This window comes from Arachis ipaensis, chromosome B01, assembly GCF_000816755.2.
Source record: "Arachis ipaensis cultivar K30076 chromosome B01, Araip1.1, whole genome shotgun sequence".
Classification (NCBI taxonomy): Eukaryota; Viridiplantae; Streptophyta; class Magnoliopsida; order Fabales; family Fabaceae; genus Arachis; species Arachis ipaensis.
The window spans coordinates 77,401,971-77,417,674 of NC_029785.2; the positions used below are offsets into that span (position 1 = coordinate 77,401,971).

A 15,704-nucleotide genomic window follows, 5' to 3' on the forward strand; every position below is an offset into this window, starting at 1 on the left:
TCTCTATCTCTTTGATGACTTCTTTTTTAATGCGCATTCATCAAAATTTTTTATTTGTTTCATCTTAATTATTTTTAATTTTGATTAGTTTTTTATTTCCTATTTTCTCTGGTTTCCCTTCTGCAATATACTCAAACACTAGAAACAGGAAGGGATACCTCCATGTATGTTCAAGTCTGTGATTGCTGCCAGTCATCCTGAATTTTCATCTATGCTGCAACAGGTATTTTTATTCCCTTAACATGAATCAATAGTATAAAAAGTATGTTATTATGTTGCTGGAGATGTCCATAGTTATTTATGAACTTGCATTAAAATCTTCCTCTCATCTAACTTTTATAATTTTTATTGATTTAAATTATTGCTTCTTGTTGTAGACACAGTCAAAGATGGTATGGTTTATTTTCTAAGTGTCCTCTTACTACAATAAATTGAATGCAGAATTTAGTAAACCAGAGCTAGGACTATTCAGTTCAATTTTCGACAATATTTTACTTTGCGATGACCCACATTATGCAAAGCAAATTGTGAATGAATATATGACTAATAATAAAGAGGTGAGCACTTGCTTTCAGTGTTCGTATCTTTTATTTGGTTTATTGGAACCATGATTATTTGCATTCTTATTTTGTGTTGGTTGAATTTTGCTAACATTCACTAGCAAAGTGTTAGTAAAGAATAAACAGAGCAAAGAAAGTTCGAGCATACTTGGCACAGTTTAAAAGAAATGGAGGATTCATAAGAAGAAATAGAGCTGCACTTTTAGATTGTGCTGAGGTTTTTGATGATGCATTTGATGAGCTTCATAGATCACTTGGTGTGATATTATGTTATTTTTTTTACTTTCAAGGTATTAGCCAAGCTAGTTACCTTGTTTTATGTATGAGATGTATGTGACACTGTTAGAAATTGGAGCCAATCTAAGTGAAGATATTTAGAATTAAAAAATTATGTTATATTTTATACTTTATTTGTATTGAAGTTATTATTTTTTTTTCAATACAAAAAAATTCTATATTATATTTAATACTTTATTTATGAATTATGTAATATTTTGTTTATAGGTTATGATTTCTTGTTATTGTGAAATTTTAAACAAAAAATTATTTGTTTAATACGGTAAAAACGACGGTTAAAACTACATTTTTAAACGATAAAAAATGTCACTTTTACCCAGTAAAAACGGTGGCTTGTAATTGCCATTCTAAACAACATGAAATGCCATTTTAACAATGTAAAATCGACAGTTTCAAATGCTATTTTAACCAAAAAAATACCACTATTAGGGTAAAAACAGCGGTTCAAAATGCCGTTTTAACCATCTAAAAATGCCGTTTAATCCGGTAAAAACAGCGGTTTCAAATGCCATTTTAACCAACCAAAAATACCGCTCTGCCAAGGTAAAAATGGCGGTTCACAAATGCCATTTTAACCAACAAAAAATGCCATTTTACTCTGGAAATAATGGCAGTTTGAACCGCCGTTTTAACCAACCAAAAAATACCATTTTATTTGGAAATAACGGCGATTTGAACCGCCGTTTTAACCCAACTCAAAAACCGCCATTTTAACCAGGTAATTGTGGCGGTTTTTCGAAAACCGCCGTAATAACCTAATGGCGCTTCAAATTATGGCGATTTTTCTTGGGCGCCATTCAAGGTAATAATGGCAGTTCAAACCGCCGTAATAACCTTAAAAAACCGCCATAATTACCAAATTTTTTTTGTAGTGTAGTAATTATTATTATAAATATTTTACAACTTAAAAGTATTAAAAATAATTAATATTTGTTTTAATCAATTTGGATTGCTTGAATGATCATCTTATTTTTCCAGTTAAGCAAGGAATTCAAATCTCTGTGTGTATAAACAATCCATTAGTTAGCGACAGGCCCTTAATAAATAGAGCATCAATATGTGGTGGATTAGTCCTCCTCGACTTGCCGAGTTAGGAATCCGTAGAAAAAAAATTATATTTTGTCTTTAAAATAGATTAATTTTTCAATAATAGCATACTTATGGAGTTTTGTCTTTGTTGAAATTTACTTGGGACAATTTTATTCGTTGGTATCATATTCATTTTTGAAGTGAAAACAATATGATCAACATTGTTACTCGTTAAAACTTCACATTTTATGAAATGATTTTAAAATTTTCAAATTCATAAACTTATATCATTACAAAAGTTATTAGATCGATTAATATTTCTTGGTAACATGGTGTATCAAAATACCATCGTTGAGTATTAGTTAGTGTGAAGAGAAACCAATAATAACTTTTGTTATTCAATATATAATTTATTCTATTGAAAAATAAATTAATATTTTCTAAACTTGTAAATACATTTTCTTTTAATTTCTTACACCATTATTTACTTTTAAAAAAAATAGTAAATGACCATACTATCCTACAATATATATGATGTACAAAATAATTTCTTATCTTGAAATTAATTCTGGTTAATGAGATAAAATTTAAAATATTTTTTTATTTTCTTACTCAAATTTAAATTTAAATTTAGAATTGATTAACAATTCATCCTTTTTTAATTTCAATAAAAAAATAAATTAGTTAGATGCAAAATATTTAGCATTTAATAATTTCAATCATTTAAATTTTAATTACCAAAAATTGGGTTAAAAATTAATTATAAACTTAATAATCGATAATATATATTATATTAGTACGTAAATAATAATATTCAATGTATTGATTATTTATTTTTTTGAAAAAAAATTATTCAATAAATTATATAAATAGTCATTATAGAAAAGAAAAAAAATTATATATCATATATAATAATCCTTGATATATATATAGTGTCATATATATATTAAGATTATCTATTTAAATTATGTGAGTGATTATTGTTATTTTTATTTTTTTGTTACATTAGAAAATAATATTTAAAGCTAAAAAAGAGATAATTAATTTTTTTAATTTAAATTAAAAAAATGTCTTGTAAATATATCCAACTTTAATAGTATAGTATTTGCTATAACAATGACTCAAAATATTAATCCAAGATATATTTGGGTCTAGTAAGACCTCAATGCAAGTAAGATCAACTAAAATTCATTGTTAGGATCCCAAATCTAACTTAGGTTCATTACCTTAAAGGCCCAATGTCGATAAAGTCCACGCGTCCCCTCTTAAATCGACTCAGATTGGATCTCCATTGCTAGTTAGATATAGTAATGAGTACTTAGGGGAGCGTGAGAAGCCCCCTTCCCATCCCTCATTCATATTTAAAAAAAATGCCCCCGTTCTTTCTTCGTCATTGCAAGTTTCTGTTTAATTATCCCTTAGGAAACGCAGATCTCCTCGGGTATCTATGAATATTCTTTGAAAATTTTTGAAAAAAATTAACACAAAAAGACATAATATAATAATCATAAAATAATCAATTTAATATAATTCAACACAATTTATAACATATGTGTTATGAAAAATAACATTTTAAAAGGAAAAAATATAAAAACATATTCCAACATAATAACATAACATAATATTTTGGGACGATACTGAGCGACGTAGTGATGGACTTGAGAGACAGAGAAAGTGAGTTAAAGAGAGAGTATCGAGGCTGAGAATGAGTCTGGAAGAAAAAGGAAAAATTTGAATTGGAAGCAGAAATTAGGGTTACTAAATTCAAGAAATAGATTTATGTATACATAAATTAGGATAAATTAATAATTTTATATTTGTGTATATTTAATAGGTTCCATGGGGCGGGTACTTATGTTCGTATCCTCATTAGGGGTGGCATACGGGAAAACCCGCCCTGCCTCGCCAAAAGTCCGCCATCTAGTGGGCTGGTCCCCCCTGCCCCGCCTAGTAAGGCGACCTTGAATTTCTCCCCTATTCCACCTAATGGTAGGCTGGAGGGTTAGCGGGATCTCCTTTTTTTTTATAAACCATTAAATATTAAACAATATATATAATTTCACAATAATTTTAATAATTTTATAATTTTTAAATTTACACACATTAAAGTCTTTATAATTATAAATATGTAATAAACTTAATTATTAAATATGTAATAAACATAATTATAAACCAAATTTTTTGAAACAAAATAATAAAACTAACATTGTTCAAACCAAAACAAATATTGTCCAAAATATATAATTAAACATCTTCAAGTTTATAATCAATCAAACATAAAACATAATCCAAAATATAACTTAGAACATGTTCAATTATCATCTTCATCCTCTTGTAGATCAATAACATCATAGAAATTTGTAAAAAAATGGCCCTAATAAAATAAAAGCTTGGCCAGTGGGGAAGCCTGTCCCACCCTATCCCCGCCCTGCCGAAGTCCATAGATTAAGCGGTGTGGGATAGGCGGGCTTTTTAAGTTTGGCGGTCTCAAAATTCTAGCCCAACCTGCCTTTTTTGGCGGGTTATGCGGGCCAGCCCGACGGGTTTTGGCCTGTTTGCCACCCCTAGTCCCATCCTTTTTCGCGTGGCAGGTTGTGAGGATTTCACGAGTCCTCATCTAGCCCCAAAACGTGAGTGATCCCTGCAAAGATCCATTTTGGCTATTTTTGTGATAATTAGAGTTTATGTTATATCATTTTTATAAAGTCACATATATACTTGTTATAACAATATTAATAGAAGATAAATGGATAAACACTAAGCTATTGTTTGGATATAAGATGGAAAATAAGAGGAAAGAAAATAGAAAGAAAGAAAATGGAAAGAAAAGTATATTTTTTTGTGTGTGTTGTTTAGATAAAGAAAAAATAAATGGAAAGAAAATACAGAAAAAAATTTCTTTTGCTTGGATGGAAGAAAAAGTAAGAAGAGAAAAAATTATAATAGAGTAAAATTATATTAATATTTTTATATATTATATATAAATTATAATTCAAATGGTAACTCTGTAATTTTACCCATGTTTGTACTTTTGCATCAGTTTTTTTCGCAACTTCGAAGAGAAAAAATTTGCATGAGTTCCACATACATTTTTATGTTTTTTATTCAATTTCTTTATTGATCTAAACAATGAAAAATTGATTTTTTCGTCTATTTTCTTCTCCAACATTTTATTTTGCTACAAATTCTTCTAATCCAAACAATGCATAAATAAGTCACATAGTAGGTTAATTTACATTGATGAACTAAAGCCACCCTAAAATTACCTGAATCCTCTAAATCCAAAAGCGTTACCTAGTTGTCTCCATTTACATTTCTATATAAATCGAATTTAATGAATTCAAATTAGGATAATAAGTAGTAAATCGAATCTATAGGATTCAAATTACTTGACATTGTGATTCGAAAGTAAATTGAATTCAAAGAATTTGAATTATGTCATCCCCAACTAAATCGAATCAATAAATTTCAGTTTATATGGTCCATACTAAGTCGAAGTAATAAGGTTCGATTTATACTCATTTAGTAGCAATCCAGCTCATTTTAAATCGGATCTTCTTCGTTCAATTTAGTAGCATAGATAGCATCCAAGTAATTCAAATCTTATAGATTCGATTTACTACGAAAACACATAATTTAAACTCCTTAAATTTGATTATATAGATATATAAATTGAGACATGCACGTAGCCCTTTTTAATTTTGGGGATATATGTAAAATTGGTACGCAAATGGTTTATAAAGGTGATTTACCCCACATATTATATCTTGTGAAATCATAATATTTTGAGAAGTGATGTATATGCAACTTAAATGTTGATAAGTCTGAAAAATTTAAAAAAAATATCAAAAATTACCTGTTGATCCATAAGATTTTTTCAAAAAAAAAAAGCTAAAGTGACATAAATTTTTTACTAACAAAAAAATTATTTTTTTCATTTTTTAGACACGTATCTATTTTTTAAAGTTATACATTTTAATTTATATAAATTAATGACAATTAAATGTACAAAAGAATACTAATTAATAAGGAAATAAAATTTAAGATAAACATGTCCTGAATAAATTGAAATAAAATAAAGACTTTTAATTATGATAATTTATTATGATCACATATATTTACTTCAAGATTTATACTTTGAAAACTCAGTATATTAATATTTTGTATTTTTATTTCTCAATTTTAGACTATCACAAACATGAGTTACTCTCCAATAATGACAATGCTTTTAAAAAAATAAACATAATTAAATGATCTTAAAATTATATAATAATTTTCAAAATAACATAAAAAATATACAATTACCTAAAATATAATATTTGTGAAGTAACTTAAAAAATATGATGATTTTTATAATTTTGTGTGGCTATCTATATATAGAAGACCAAAAGACTATGATTATCTAACAAATTTAATTTTATTTATTGCGTTCAATTTGAATGAGTAAAAAATAATCTTATTTTAGTTTAGTCTTTAATTCACATGATTTAAATTTAGCTCAATAAATATAATTTGATTTGATTTAATTATTAGTGAAAAAGATCACGAGATCCTATTTTATTCATAAATTTATTATTTTAATGATTAATTAATTAATCTAATTAGTTAATTAATACAAATAATTAGTATATTAATTTGGTTTAATAAATTAAAAAATACTAACAGAACATTAAAAGAAATAAATTAAAAAATACTACCAAATCAAATTGATATAAATTATAATAAATTATGTGATATTTAAATATCTAATCAAATCAATTAGTTGATATAGTTAATTTATCATAATAAATTGTATTTAATGAGTTAAAAGAAACAAATCGCTAAACACTCTCATAAGCATGTCATGTTAACTCCATCATTAAGTGCAGAAATCTGATTTTTATATAATAGAATAGATAATAAATAGAATATATGAGAATATGATAAGTGACATATTTTAATTATGAAATTAGTATTATATAATCGATTTTTTCTGAATCCTCATTGCTTATTCGTTGCTAATTTTTACGTAATTACTTAATAATTTCCGCCTATGAAACTATCAACTACCTAATATTATGATTTAATTAATAAAAATAATGACTTTAATATTTTTTCATAAGTCTTGTTATTATTTAAAATTAGGAAATAGCCATAAATAAATTTATTTCCTTAATGAATGTTAATTTTGTTGTCAAATTCTATATTACCTTTAAAAGTTTAGCGTAATTGAGTCTAATTTCTACATTTAATTTTGAAATGAATTTACTCAAAAAAATTAATATATAAATCGCATTATTATTATAAAATTACTTTTTTAACATAATTAGTGGTGCTTATTTGAACTATTAAATTTAGCTTCTAATGATATTAAAGTCAACCTATTTTATTATCTTGTGCCTTCAAAGAATTTACACGACTGCCAGAAAAATATAACAATTGAAAAAAAATTATTACAATGGGTGTATTCATTTTAACAAATATTTTTCTATCTAATACTATAAAAAATACATTGACCATTTTGAATTGCTACAGGTCAACTTCCATCCATAGTAATAGAATGCCTAAATTGAGATATATTCATCAAACAAACAATCAATAAAACACTCATCCGTACTTTCTCATTTTGGGTACATTTATACATAAAAGAAATTATACATAAAGAAAAAAAGAAGAAGAAAAGAAGAGTTGAAATAGTAAGAGAGATAAAAATCACGATTCTTATAATTTTGTGTGGCCATCTATATATAATAGACTAGACAATTATGATTATCTAACAAAATTAATTTGTATTTATTGTACTCAACTTGAATAAGTAAGAAATTATCTTATTTTAATTTAGTCCTTAATTCACATGATTTGAATTTAGCTCAATATATATAATATGATTTGATTTAATTTAATTATTAGTTGAAAATATTTCAATTGCCTATTTTATTCATAGATTTATTATTTTAATGAATAATAAATTAATTAAATTAATTAATTAGTACACACAATAAATTTGGTTTAATAAATTAAAAGAAATAAATTAAAAAATATTAATAGAATATTAAAATAAATAAATTAGGAAATACTACCAAATCAAATTGATATAAATTATAATAAATTAAATGATATTTAAATATCTAATCAAATTAATTAATTGATATAGTTAGTTTATCGTAATAACTTGTATTTAATGAGTTAAAAGAAATAAATCAGGAAACACTCTCAGAAGCATGCCACGTCAGCTCCATCATTAAGTGAAGAAACTCGATTTTTATATAATAGAATAGATGCTAAAAGAATAAGTCAGTATTACTTTTGATTTGGATTTAGATGAGAATAAAACCAAATATTCTATTTACTTAGGCTTTTAGAGTTTAATGAAAACCAATAGCCAAATATAAATAGTTCTCCAAGATTTTGAATTCCTATGTACCAAAATCATCTTGCAATCTTTGCTCCATCAGAGTTGCTATTTAGCCTAAAATAAAGATTCGATAGATTTTGGTTGAAGAAGATTAAAGAACTACAAGAGTCAAACTCTCAATTATGATCACGAATTCAGATACACTTCCGTTCTTATATATCTTTGTTAATGATTATCATAGATGGTCTTTTCAAAGCTTTTCATGATTGAATCATTAAAAAAGATTATTTTTTATTATTTTAATCATTATTTTGGTATTAAAATAAGATCTTTTTTTGTTTTTATTCACATTTGAATTAAAAAAAAAAAAGAATTTTCATGAGATTTCACTACAAGATTTTTGTTGATTTGTGGCAGTTTTTTTTCTATTTGTGGAGGTTTATAATCCCACTAAATGGTTTGTGGGGGTTTCTAAAACCCCCAAAATTTAAGGTGCCATGAGATCTTTTGTGGGGATTTTTAAAAACCTCCACAATCTATTCAGTGGGGGTTTTGTGTATGTTTAGAGGGGGTTTTATATTAGATTTTTGTGACAGTTTTAAATCACTGTTGTGGCAGTTTAAAACCCCCACAAATTAATTTTTTAATTTAACAAAAATTAACTATTTTGTGAGATTTTCAAACCTCCATAAATCATGTAATTATTTATTTATTTTCAATTTCAAATCATTCATTAATCTCATCTCATTTACATATTCTCAAATTAAAAATTTATTTTTTAATAAAAAAATTTAAAAACTAAATCTTTTATAACACAATTCCTCAATATAAGACTTAATTCTATATATAAAAAAATTCTTAATGTCAATAGTTCCAAACATAATTACATATGGTATTGTTCTACATAACTATTATTATTTTTCAAAAGAAACCAAAAGTGTCAAATAAATGATGTATCACAACATCAACAAACTACTAAATTAGCCATAAAACTCTTACAATGCCCTTCATTTCAGCACACTTCTTGATGGTATTACACAGAAAACATGTGTCACAGCGAGCTGAGAAGTTTACAACGGCCCATCACTCAATCCTCATAGGTGTAACTAGTTTCTGAAATATGGCATTCAATGTTAGATTAACAACTTTAACTTTTCAACAATAAGAAGAAAATAACAAGATAAAATAATACATAATACTAACTTTATTGTTGAAATTCTAGCGCCCACCCCTTGGAATGAAGCTCTCCTCATTTCCAACTACAAGCTGCAAATACAAGAGACATATAAGAACACCTTCAGAGGCCTTAAAATGAAAATGTGAATAAAAAACTAAACAGATTTAAGAAGCTGAGGGGATGAAAACACATACTTTTGGGGGCTGCAGAATACGACCTTCAACCTGAGTAAACTAATTGAGCCCTTTGTAAATTTGTCAATGCCTTGGTGTACCGCTGCAATGAGATCAAGCTGCCTTAAGCCTGCAATGAGTAGGGGAATTCAAAATCAAAATGGAACAAAATATTAAAAGGAAGTGGGGACCTGAACATAGGTATACTTAGATTTGCATGGACCATTGAAGGAAAGAGGCTTTAGCATGAAGGTCTTGCCTGCTGGTATTATAAGCTTAGATATTTCTCCCTTGCTTGAGCACACTGCTTTCCACGCCTTCTCAAACGCCTATGTATATATCTTTATTAATATTTGATTGGGATAAGAAATGTAATTCAAATAAAGTTATTAGTTACCGGTGAATCGTTGGTTTGTTCATTTCCAACTGCTCCATATTGTAACACACTGAAACTTGGTGTCATGCTCAATCCTGTTGTAGCCACACTCAGAATTACTATAACATCCAACAATAACTCCTGTATCAAATAATATGTTAGTTGAAATAAGCTAATTAAGGTTGGTTTTATCAAATGGGTTTAGAGATGGTGTTTCTCTATGGGATTGGAGTGGATCTACCTGGCATGAAGGACTAGAAGCAGCAAAGTAGTTCTCAGATTATTTAGGAAAAACCAGTGCTTTGATCCGCTTTGATATAGTAACTTTCAGGGATCATTGGATGTAGTAAACCAACATGCTTCAGAACCCAGGTTAATAATTGAGATATATATATATATATTATTAATATGTTAGTTGAAACAAGCTAATTAAGGTTGGTTACACACAATTGACATTGAAAACGACTTTGATATTTTGGGTTTTCATTAGGTTCAAGTAGTAGTTATTGTAAAGAATGTAAAATTCTCAGGCCTATTACCTACACAAATTAACTTTTGCATATACCAGATTCTCCATGATTATTAGAATAGAAGCAATTCAATTGTCACAAATTCAGTACTAAAATGTCACCAAAAAAAATTTTCAGTACTAAAATGAATGAATTACTTGCCTACTTTCTAATAATTATTATTGATTTTAGATTTTAGAGTTAGTTAAGTTCCATTGCCATCTTATTATGCTAGTTTGTTATCTCTTTGTCAAAACCAGTTATTGCTTCACAATTGCAGCTTCTTTTTGGGTGTATTAATAATTGAGATATATAAATATATTTTATTAATAAACCTTTAACAAGATTGAACAAAAGTTAGCAATTCTATTATAAATATCCTAACTTCTTACCTCTCCAACAAACTATACAAAGAAAATAGATTTAGCAACCATATTGTTTAAACAACTTACTTCTGAGTCTTGCAAGGATTATCACTGAGTCCACTGATTTTGTACTCAATATTATTAGCCTTGATTTTGAAGTTTTTTAGCACTCTTTTTGCCTGAAAGTAAACAAAAACAAAGCATCACATTCAATACACACAAACATCAGAACCTTGATATAATTAAAATAAGATAGCAATATTACCTTAGTCCAATTAATAAGATTTGGATGCTTCACATTCTGATTCTCACAAAGGAAGTCCAGTACAGGGCCAGGCTTTACAACCATAGTAGTTGACACATCAGGATGGAATTGTACCTTATGATGCAACAGAGCTTTAGGAATCACTCTAACCCAGGAAAGATAAACAAATGAAGCTCAAGAAAGTTTAGAAAAAAATTACAATAAAAATAGTATATAAGCCATTAGTCCTAATCTTCTACCATAAACCAAATCAATCTTCTTTTCAACCTTTCAATACAACAACTATGAATAAAACACATGCAAGAGTTCTTCAAAGGAAAAGGAAAAACAAGTAGATTACACAAGTATATTCATAATAATGAATTGGTAAATAACATAGTATGATAAAAATTACCAGCAATTTACCAAGCTCAAGAAAATCATCACCAAAAGCATCCCAGTTATTCAGAAAAAACCTTGTTATTCTCTTATTTTTCTTTTTAAATTAAGAATGTTATCATGCCACACAGTAGAACAAACAGCAAATGGATTCAAAATAACACCACATGCATTAAAAATGGTAAGGGAGATTCGTTTCAAATTCCAATACCTTAACTACATAAGAAACTAAAAATAAAATTTCAAAAACGACAGTTTCATGCTCTTCCTCTTACTATCTGGATATTTGATGAACCGATGATTTCAACAACATGCTCTAAGAATACGCAGCTCTTGCTTATGGACTCCATCAGCGTAACTTCCCATTCTACTCCATTTCAATTGCAAAAGCAGAGAGAAAATCTCAATTCGCAAAAAATGAACTGAATCTAATTACACAAGGAAAAAAAAGTAGCGAAAAATTCACCTGGACAAGCTATGGCCAAAACAACTCCGGGAATATCAGCACCTGTTCCAACGTCCACGAGGCTAAGCCTCTCATGTGATGGCGCGCCGCTACAGCGCGTGCGGTAGCAATCCCTAAGAGGAGGGAGGATCGCGAGCGAGTCCTCGATGTGCCTCTCCATGACTTCATCGGCGTCTTTGACTGCAGTGAGATTCATGCGCTGTAATTAAAAATGCAGAAATTAAGTGTTAATGTAGTTGAAGAGTTGAAAGAATTGGAAATTATGGATTATCTATACCTTATTCCATTGGAGAATAGCGTGAACACAGAAATGGATCATGTGTCTTTGGCGGGAGGATAGGGTTCGGAAGATGTAAAAGATTGACGGCGATTGGGCTTAATCAGAGTATGTTAGGGACTAATTATTTGTGTGAGGAATTGGGCTTAGGAATTTAAATTAACATTAATTAATGGGGGTTTAATATTTTGCCATAAATAAAATATGTTATGGAGGTTTTTTAAAACTTCCACAAAAAAAATCCCATAAATAAATAGAAATCTTGTAGTATTTGAATGACTCCATTAATATTTATATTCTTTTGAATATCAATGATTTAGTAGTATATAGACAAGATGTTTTTTAGTTCAATATACTAATAAGGATCTATGAGCTTCCATCAAAACTATAATGATTTAATCTAAATTCAATGATATGAATGCTAATTTATGAGAAGTTGGTATACGTATTCTTTTGTTTGAAATTTTTAATTTTTTTATGATTTATTGTGAATACAATTTTGTTACACAGTAAAATTAATAATTTTTATATGTGAATATATTTATGAATAATAAAGAATTAAAATATTATATGGTTATTGATGAGCAGATAATTTATACCCTTTTTGGCATTGTTTTTACATAGTTTTTAGTATATTTTTGTTACTTTTTAGTATGTTTTTGTTACTTTTTATTATATTTTTATTAGTTTTTATGAAAAAATCATATTTTTGGACTTTACTATAAGTTTGTGTGTTTTTCTATAATTTCAGATATTTTCTGGCTGAAATTGAGGGACCTGAGCAAAAATCTGATTCAGAGACTGAAAAAGGACTGCTGATGCTGTTGGATTCTGACCCTCCTGCACTTGAAGTGGATTTTCTGGAGCAACAGAAGCCCAATTGGTGCGTTCTCAATTGATTTGGAAAGTAGATATCTTGGGCTTTCCAGCAATATATAATAGTCCATAATTTTCCCGATATTTGATGGCCCAAACTGGCGTTCAAACGCCCACCTAAGACCCTTTTCTGGAGTAAAACGCCAGAACTGGCACCGGAACTAGAGTTAAACGCCCAAACTGCCTCCCAAGCTGGCGTTTAACTCCAAGAGTGGCCTATGCACATGTAAAGCTCAATGCTCAGCCCAAGCACACACCAAGTGGGCCCCGGAAGTGGATTTCTGCACTATCTGCACTTAGTTACTCATTTTCTGTAAACCTAAGTTACTAGTTTAGTATAAATAGCACTTTTTACTATTGTATTCAGAGGCTTTAACATCTTTACATCTTTTGATGATCTTAGACATTTGGAGAGGCTGGCCACACGGCCATGCCTAGACTATTTTTTCTTATGTATTTTCTACAGTGGAGTTTCTACACCCTATAGACTAAGGTATGGAGCTCTGCTCTTCTTCATGAATTAATGCAAGTACTATTATTTTTCTTTCAATTCACGCCTACTTATTCTCCAAGATATACTCTTGTACTTAATTTCATTAAGTCAGAATGAAGGAGTGACCCGTGACAATCACCCAATCTTCGTTACTCGCTTAGCCAAGATCCGCGTGCCTGACAACCACAAAGCGGTCTACATGATGTTCAACGTAGTCATTGGACGACAGCCGGAGTATATTCTCTTGGGTCTCTAAGCCACGAATCGCATCATCTCTCCTGACAATAGAGCATCCGAACTCGTGATTAGAACCTTCGTGGTATAGGCTAGAACCAATTGGCAGCCATTCCTGAGATCCGAAAAGTCTAAACCTTGTCTGTGGTATTCCGAGTAGGATCTGGGAAGGGATGACTGTGACGAGCTTCAAACTTGCAAATGTTGGACGCAGTGACAGTATGCAAAAGGACAAGGGTCCTATTCCGATGCTAGCAGGAACCGACAGATGATTAGCCGTGCAGTAGCTGTACCTGGTATTTTTCATCTGAGACGAGAAATCTGACAGTTGATTAGCCATGCAGAGATCGTACCTAGTATTTTTCATCCGAGAGGATCATACAGCTTGCCATGGAAGGGAGCACGCATGGTTGGAAGAAGACAACATGAAAGCAGAGGTTCAGAAGCAACAAAGCATCTTCACACGCTTATCTAAAATTCCCACCAATGAATTACATAAGTACCTTTATTTTATTTTATGTTTTATTTATCTTTTAATTATCAAAACCTCATAACCAATTGAATCCGCCTGACTGAGATTTACAAGATGACCATAGCTTGCTTCAAGCCGACAATCTCCATGGGATCGACCCTTACTCACGTAAGGTATTACTTGGACGACCCAGTGCACTTGCTGGTTAGTTGTGCGGAGTTGTGAAAAGTGTGAATCACAATTTCGTGCACCAAGTTTTTGGCGCCGTTGTCGGGGATTGTTCGAGTTTGGACAACTGACGGTTCATCTTGTTGCTTAGATTAGGTAATTTTATTTTATGTTTAAGCTTTTTTCTTTTTATTTTCAAAGAAAAAAAATTGTTCTTCAGAGTTTTTAAGAACGAATTCTAGAGTTTCATGAGATATGTTGAAGCTTGACTAGCTATTAAGCCATGTCTAATCTCTTGGACTGAGGTTTTCACTTATCATGGCAGGAGCCTTTGGATTCCCATCTATTTGGCTGTTGTATGTAATGCTCTGCTAAAGCTTGGCTGGCCATTTGGCCATGTCTAATTCTTTAGACCGAAGCTTTAGACTAACATTGCATGAATCCTGGAATTCTTATTAAAAATTATGAATTTCTTTATTTTCCTTTTCCAATTTAATTTTGAAAAATACAAAAAAATTATAAAATCATAAAACCAAAAATATTTTGTGTTTCTTGTTTGAGTCTTGTGTCAAATTTTAAGTTTGGTGTCAATTGCATGTTTTAATTTTTCTTAAATTTTGAAAATATATGCATTGTGTTCTTCTATGATCTTCAAGTTGTTCCTGATGATTCTCTTTGTTTAATCTTGTGATTTTCTTGTTTTGTGTCTTTTCTTGTTTTTCATATGCATTTTCGAATTCATAGTGTCTAAACATTAAAAATTTTTAAGTTTGGTGTCTTGCATGTGTTTCTTTTCTTAAAAATTTTCAAAAACATGTTCTTGATGTTCATCATAATCTTCAAAGTGTTCTTGGTGTTTATCTTGACATTCAAAGTGTTCTTGCATGCATTATTTGTTTAGATCTTAAATTCTTATGTCTTGTGTCATTTTGTTGTTTTTTTCTTTCTTCATTAATTCAAAAAAAATAAAAAATAATATCTTTCCCTTATTTTACTCATAACTTTCAAAATTTTGGGTTGATTTAATAAAAAATTTTTAAAATTTAGTTGTTTCTTGTTAGTCAAGTCAAAATTTCAATTTAAAAACTTTATCTTTTCAAATCTTTTTCAAAAATCAAATCCTTTTCATTTTTCTTTCATGTTTTCCGAAATTTTTTTTATTAATTTTCAAAATCTTTTTCTTATTTTCGAAATTATTGCTAACAATTAATGATTTGATTCAAAATTTCAAGTTTGTTACTTTCCTTTTAAGAAA

General features: G+C 28.9%; 1 protein-coding gene across 5 annotated transcripts; it reads right to left on the reverse strand.

Annotated features, from left to right (window-relative positions):
- LOC107618449 (ribosomal RNA small subunit methyltransferase G-like) lies at positions 9,043-12,372 on the reverse strand. Of its 5 annotated transcripts, none has more exons than XM_016320523.2 (10): positions 12,207-12,370; positions 11,930-12,128; positions 11,739-11,830; positions 11,086-11,199; positions 10,908-10,999; positions 9,968-10,041; positions 9,830-9,899; positions 9,592-9,700; positions 9,424-9,486; positions 9,043-9,333 (listed from the first exon to the last, which is right to left on the reverse strand). In XM_016320523.2, exons 1-6 carry the CDS (start codon positions 12,246-12,248, stop codon positions 9,987-9,989), a joined length of 594 nt encoding a protein of 197 aa, XP_016176009.1. In that variant the 5' UTR covers positions 12,249-12,370; the 3' UTR covers positions 9,043-9,333; positions 9,424-9,486; positions 9,592-9,700; positions 9,830-9,899; positions 9,968-9,986. The 5 variants fall into 5 exon arrangements, with proteins under 5 accessions (XP_016176009.1, XP_020978122.1, XP_020978125.1 ...); XM_021122463.1 differs by having other exon boundaries at positions 9,420-9,486; XM_021122466.1 differs by lacking the exons at positions 9,043-9,333; positions 9,424-9,486; positions 9,592-9,700 and having other exon boundaries at positions 9,834-9,899; positions 9,968-10,087; positions 12,207-12,371.